A 7,164-nucleotide genomic window follows, 5' to 3' on the forward strand; every position below is an offset into this window, starting at 1 on the left:
AAATGAAAATCAATACGGTCTTTTCCATAGATTTATCCCCTCATTTTGCTCAGTGATATAGCAAGTATAAAGGTGCATTTGGTTTAACTTTTTCGAGGGCTTTTCCCTTAACTTAATGCAACTCTCATCTAGCATTTGCATAAGAAATAAGAGGAAGGAGGCATCCATGTCTTAAGCCATTCCCTTGACTAATGAGTTGTATATGAACATCATTGAAATCTTTGGCTTCTCACAGGGGAAAAAAAGCTAAACAAATGATGACATGAATTGTTCATTTATTAATCTATCATTCTTATAAGTTATTAACATGTATGGGTTGGGTGCATTAGCATTTACCTTTGGATCTTGAGCACTGCATACATCAACAAGGAACTAAAGGTGAGGTTCATTTATATGAATGCTTAGATTCTTCATCTATATCATTATAGCTTATTTTTAACATTATTTACATTTATTTGTATATATATGTGTGCGCTTCTCTTCATTTCTTTCTGTCATCCTGTCTAGTATAATTCGAGGTGAGTGGAGTCTAGTAGATCTCCAGTACATTGCTATACTGAATGAAGCACGCCATTTGTGTAATGTTTAATCCCTCAAAGTCATGCATGCAACCTCTGTATCATATTCAAATGAATCTATATGGACTCCAATACTTCAAAGACTAGTGGAAGAGGTCGTGGGTGGTGGCGTGAGGAAAGGGATGGAGGGTGTGGTCGGGAACGAAGGGGTTGGGAGAAAGATCGGAGTGGCAGGAACGTCACCCTCTGGGAATGTTGTCCCTGGGAGTGGTGGGAACGTTGCCCCCGAGAGTGGCGGGAAAGTCCCTCCCGAGAGTGTGGGCAAGTTCGGAACGGTCGGCAACTGTAGCAGATTACGAGCTGCTTCACACCGACTCATGCCATCTGATGCGAGGGCCACCACAAGTGCCAGAACGAAGGACGCGAAGAAGAAGCCGCCTATGGAAGCCATTGATGCTGCTTGTTTTGATGATGAAAGTATATGCGAGCTTACAGGATTGATAGGAGCTTCGGACTCACGAAGGAACAAGTGCAAGGTCGATGATGGATGGGGGGAGTGTATAAATGGGAAATGCCATGCATGTGGGCTCCAATTTAGTATGACGGGAGAGCACAGGCTTTTCAGATTATTAAATCTGACATGTGCAAACTATGCTCATTAATTGAACAATTATTTACTAATTACATCATTTGTCCAGCAAAAAAGTTACTAATTATTTAATAATTTTCTGCAGATTTTTCCCTCCATATTGAAATGAAATGAGTCATTTGTCATCGCTTCGAAAGAAAATGAAAAATTGCATTCAATTGACTCATCACTTATGTGAAAAGTAACACATAATTCTTAAATCTATTGCACTTATGTCAATTAAGTCCTCAATTTTTCAAGTGTACCAATGGAGTCCTAAACAGCATTTTGACATTTTGCCAATATAATCCATCCGATAAATTTGGCCGGAAATCATTGACATGAATGCTGGCCGTCCTACGTGGCATGACTAGCGTAAAACGATCAGTGATGTGGACAACTTTTAGCAATTTTTTAATTATTTTTTGTGAATTTCTTTTATATATTATTTTCCTTTTCTATTCTTTATTTTCTTTTCATTCTTTCTCCACTGGTTGCTGGGCCTCAGAGATGGCCAGCACCAGCCATTGCCGAGGCTTGGCGACCAGCAAAGGAAGAAGGAAAAAAATAAAGAAAAAAAGAAAAAGAAAATAAAAAATTGCAAAAATTGTTCACGTTAGTGCCGGTTGTGCTACGTTGGACAGTCGGCTCCACGTTAGCAATTTCCAGCCAAAATTGGCCAGATGGACTACATTGGTAAAATGTCAAAAGATTTAGGACTTAATTGGTACAATTAAAATATTTAAAACTGAATTGGCACAAATGCAATTTAGGACTTTTTGGGTACTTTTCCCCATTACTTACTATATGCTTTTCATTGATAGAGAGCAAGCTTTCATCACTTGGATATTCTCCCACAAAATCGATTAATTAGGTCAAGCACATTTAAATTTTTTAGATTAGAATTCAAGAGAAGTACCAAAAAAGTCTTAAACCTATTACATTGATACCAATTGAATCCTAAACCTTTCAATTGGACGAATTTAGTCTTAAACATTTTCAACAATTTAGGCCAACATGGAATCCCTCGGGATTGCTAAAGAGAAAAAGAGAAAGAAGAGGAAAAGCAGAGCGTATGGGAACAAAAGCTCAGCTTTGTTGACCAGCAATTTCTCCTGTAATTCTACTTTCATACAAGTCTTCAAGTCCTGCAAAGAACAATCCTCTTTGTGGACCATCCGATCGAGGAAATCCCCCCCACCATATTCATTTCAATTTTCCTATGGTCAATGCTTTTTCCTAACACACTAATGTTCAATCCACACAACTTTTAAGAATATGTGGGTAGATTGCCATATAGCCGTGGATAGGAGTCAGTCTTGAGGTGAGTTCGCCATTTGGTTCGTACAATGGTGTTTTATCTCGAGTTCCCTCATCGATTGCTTGGAATTTCAATGCATGTAAACATGTTTTCTGGTCTATCTAATATGTGGCAGAATCTATCTCACATTATATATAACTTGTGTAAACGTAAAGTTTGACTAATCAAGAGCCATGGACTCAAAGTCTCAATCATATATTCTACTGTGGGCTTGGTCCAATCTATCGTGTGATGACAAATAAAAACAAATTCAAGCAAAAATTCCCACAACATCCGGTGTTATGGCAAGCACTTAGACCAAATCATCGGCACGATGTTCTCTCTTCCTAGCCTTCCACTCTCACCCCATGAGGACCACCACCCATTGGATTACCAAAAAACAAAGTCAATGGTTAATCACAAAAATTCCCCCAAACAATCCGTTAATTTCCCACCAATGTTTAGGCTGAAGTCTCTCGCCCCCCACCCAAGTAATTATGATCGATGAAATCGCATGTCGTGGCGGACTTGATTAGAGGCCCAAAAAAGTCTAGCGGGACATGAGATGGACGTCTTGTCTTTCTAGGAAATTCTAGGACATTGCTCAAATTGGTTTTCGATTGTCCAATGAAGAGCCAAAGACAGAGACAACTGAATGTCCTCTCCATCCTCCCTGGATCTCACGAGCAGACATCAAGAATAAATGAAAGGGAAGCGTTGAAATTCTCTTTGTTCGGTGGAAAATGTTCTTTTGGTTCTACTCTTCGTTTCCTGTTTTTGAAATTGGGTTCACGAGCGACTAACAATTAGTTAAAATAGCATCAGTGGGGCTTTGGTATGGTCACTGGATCATAAAACATTCCGTAAAAGTCGTGGAACCTTTTGTGGTGAAATTCATTGGGATAACCGTGCTGGTCGCCCTTCCTTACCCTTTTTTAATCAAAAAAATCCAAAACTTAGAATAGCAAAAGTCTACAATGAACGGAAAGATGTTCCAAAAGTTCACACACACAAAATAACATGGCTTTTATTGGTTACCCTAATTGATAATAACTAACTTGTTCTCCAAATCAACAATACTTTGCTAAAGTTCATTCTCCACTGGCCGTGACCTTTAACTTTCATGCAGTGTCATCGAATTCGTTAAAGCATTTCACACTGATTATGTAACGAACCGATCCGATGAGAACGGGTAGTGGTCGTCAGAGTCAGAGGGCCGGGACAAGGAGTGGCTCTTGGTAGGCTTCTAGAATGGTAAAAGGGGAAGAAATGAACTAAGCTATGCACCGAATAGGGGAAGACAGATTCTAAGATATATACGTGAAAACTGGAATTAATGCACGAAGGTGCCTTTCGACGTAACGGCAAGCTTTGTTTTGGAACTCCAAAGTGAAGCGAGTCCAAGCTAGAGCACTACCAGGATAAATGACCTCCTGGGAGAATGTCTGTCTATACGCCAAAAGACAAAACAGTGAGGCTCGGTATGGGACAATATCTCAAGTGAATTAATCCAGGAATATCACAGATTATTGATTACATTTTCACCAATACTAAAGATATTCACGGTGATTATTAAAAATTCAATGTAAAAACTTGCTAAATCAATTAGAAGACTAATCTTAATAAACATTCTTAATATGAATAGATATTCATTGATTAGCCAGATTTCTCAAACTCTTTTGCGCCGCGTAATCCGAAACATTCCTGATATACGGTTACTCGCACTTGGTCAATGCGAAAAAAGCTGATATAAAACAAGCCCAAAATCTATGACCATCGGTTCACATGATCTGTCTTCATTCATGTGCATCTTTGACATTAGAGGCGCAAGAAAGAGAATTCAATTTTTGGTATTATTCTTCTCTTCTACTTCAGTTTATCATTTAGATTTATTGTTGTTAAGTTTGAACTGACCTAGAATGTCCAGATAAGGGATGGTTGAACCAAACAACCATCTTTTTTTTTTTTTTGAAAACTCAGGGGCACGAGTGCATACACTCGACTATTTGAAAACTCGTGAAACAATATGCAAACTCACAATCCGGTTAAGTTCAGTTCTTTGACCAATGCACGTGGCCTAACACAGAATGTTTGGCATACAGTTTGTGGGATTTGAACAAGTGACTTTCAATTTTTGAGTTGAAAATCCTCTGACACCACAACCAATCACGTCAACCCAAGCAAATTAGTGAATTGATACTTTTCTACTAGTACGAGTCACTATAATTTTACTTGTCTACATTCTATAATCATTCAGGGTGAACGTAGAACTAAAAAATTTCCACCTGGACCAAATTTTATGCTTTACTTGTGATGATTATTGTAACATTTCAATCCACATTCAATGAGAGAGACCCACCTTCAAAGTCATAGACACCCTTTTTAAGCTGTGAGCCATGTGAAATGTGTCGAGTTGAGACAAATGATATCAAAGCAGCACGCTTGCTGAAAGTGTTGAAATCTACTAAAAAGTCCCGTTGTAGCAAACGCGGAAAAGCAAACACAAAACACGAGGATTTACGTGGTTCGATCACAACGTGATCTACGCCCCATACGGGCTTAGGCAAGACAAGATTCCACTATAATCAAAGAGAGTACAGCTGTAAGTCGAAACAACGACAAAAGCTCACGGCTCACAAAACTCTCCGAAACAAAATTCTCTCTCGTATTTCAATGAGAAACAAAGCTCACGGCACAACTCTCTCGCGTCGCGAACTAAATCTCAATTTTCGGCCGCACAAAATATGTCGGGTCGGTGTTGAACCGGACCGAGAACATAAAATTCAAGACATATTTAACAAGTCCGATCCAAAAACTTACAGGTGAAGAAAGATCAAACGTATATAAAGAGCATATAAACTTCATAAGTCAAGTGATGTGGGATATTTCAACAAATTCAAATGCCGTGTGCCATGAAGTGTTACGTCACGGGAGCTAGGCCCTCTAACCCGTTGAAGACAAAATGCTATGCAGTGGGAGTGATTGCTTGAATATGCGGGGCCCATATCTCTGGAATTCTGGCCGCTTGATATGCTCCAGAGCTCAAGAGTAAAATTGATGAGGACCTTAGTATCATAAACACCGCAATTCCATATAAGACACGAGAAATCCTCTTCCTAAGGTCACCGTTTGAATACTGGGGCCGCTCATTGATGTGTGGCTATAATAGTTATATTATTCAACGAATGCGCCAAATCATGACTTGTCCATGACACGTGCATGACAAAGGCTGTGTGGCAAATTTAAGCAGATTGCATGGCCATAGAGATAAAGGAGCATATGAGTTATCTGGACTAGTCAGAGAAATCTTATGCCCCTAAGGTACGGCTTGGTCGATTATAATGTCTTGAAGCTTGACGTTGTTCAAGAATGATTTTAAACCACACTAGAATGTAGTTATCCTGAAGTTCTCCCTTTCGTAGAACTAACTATTAAGCAACCCCCCATAATACCATTTGTCATTGACACAGCCATGTCAAATCTTGATAAAACAAGTGTAGATATATTCTCTCGAAAAAATGCTGAATGTACTGCAATCGATATACAAAACTAGTGTACTAGGCGATGTGGTAAACCATTATTACGTGTTGAATATGTGTACAATGATCGACTTATTTATATACTTTTTTCAATCTGACACATCTCTACGAAACTAAACCAATCTTAATATATTTACATAAAATTACTCGTCATTTTTCCATCTACAATCTCCTGCCGTGCAAGCAGAGACTTAACGCACTCATCGACCCAAGACTTAACCCTATATCTTACTTAGCTTTCCTCTCTTTGTACTTTGGTTCCTTTTGGTCGTTCTCCCTTAATGAAACGCCGTTAATTTCTCTATGAATCTTCGATTCGAACCCACCGAAATTCTCTATGCCATAGTCTACGTCAATGATGTCTCAAGCTACTTGGGTTCACACGTACTTTAGCCAACTTTAACTATATGCTCTACCCACCTCTCCCGGTCTATATAAACCGTCACCCCCTACTATTCTTCATCAAGAAAGATGGCAAAGATGGCCAAGATCACAACCCTTTTCTTGACGTCTCTCCTCCTCCTCTGTGCAATCTCGTCCTGCTTTGCTCGCCCTGAGCCGGTGTTTCCCGATGTTACTCCGGTCGAGACTAAACTTGTGGTGGGTTGTTTACTTACATTGGATTTTGATAACCATATTGGCCCAAGTTTTCAAGTCTCAACCTCTCGAAGTTTTTATCCGAGTTATTGCTATTACGTAGCAGCTTAAACTTTTTAGAGTAATCAGTCATGTGTGCACTTGAACATTTGTGTGGGTAAATTTCGTCTTAGGCATTTGTGTTCTCTATTTTCCAGGGTGTTGAAACGAATGAATTGTTGGATGAGAGCTGCAAAGGTGTTGGTGAAGAAGAATGCTTGGTGAGGAGGACTCTGGCTGCTCACCTCGACTATATCTACACCCAAAAGCATAATCCTTGAACTTAGTTCTCTTTGTTAGTGATGGGAACAAAATGAAAGGATTGAAAATTTTAGTGGGCCTCTACTAACTTTGTTGTGAATTATGGAACATTTACTATGGTGGGAATGTGAAATTTGCTCATCACTGGGAGTGGATTCCGAGTGAGTCCGCTTCGTAGATTTCGTTTCTTTATTCCAAACTTATGTATCTTTTTCCCCACGAATCTCTTTTGAGGTTATTTTATTGAGTGCCCTTGCAATCATGTTTCTTCTTCTTCTATGT

General features: G+C 39.2%; 1 protein-coding gene across 1 annotated transcript; it reads left to right on the top strand.

The window, feature by feature from the left end:
* The first annotated feature begins 6,456 nt into the window (after positions 1-6,456).
* On the top strand, positions 6,457-6,929 carry LOC115667567 (phytosulfokines-like). Its single transcript, XM_030589130.2, has 2 exons — positions 6,457-6,585; positions 6,780-6,929. Exons 1-2 carry the CDS (start codon positions 6,457-6,459, stop codon positions 6,900-6,902), a joined length of 252 nt encoding a protein of 83 aa, XP_030444990.2. The 3' UTR covers positions 6,903-6,929.
* The last annotated feature ends 235 nt before the right edge of the window (positions 6,930-7,164 follow it).

Source organism: Syzygium oleosum, unplaced genomic scaffold (assembly GCF_021117445.2).
Source record: "Syzygium oleosum isolate NSW1041296 unplaced genomic scaffold, Sole_v2.1 Sole_v2.01, whole genome shotgun sequence".
Lineage (NCBI taxonomy): Eukaryota > Viridiplantae > Streptophyta > Magnoliopsida > Myrtales > Myrtaceae > Syzygium > Syzygium oleosum.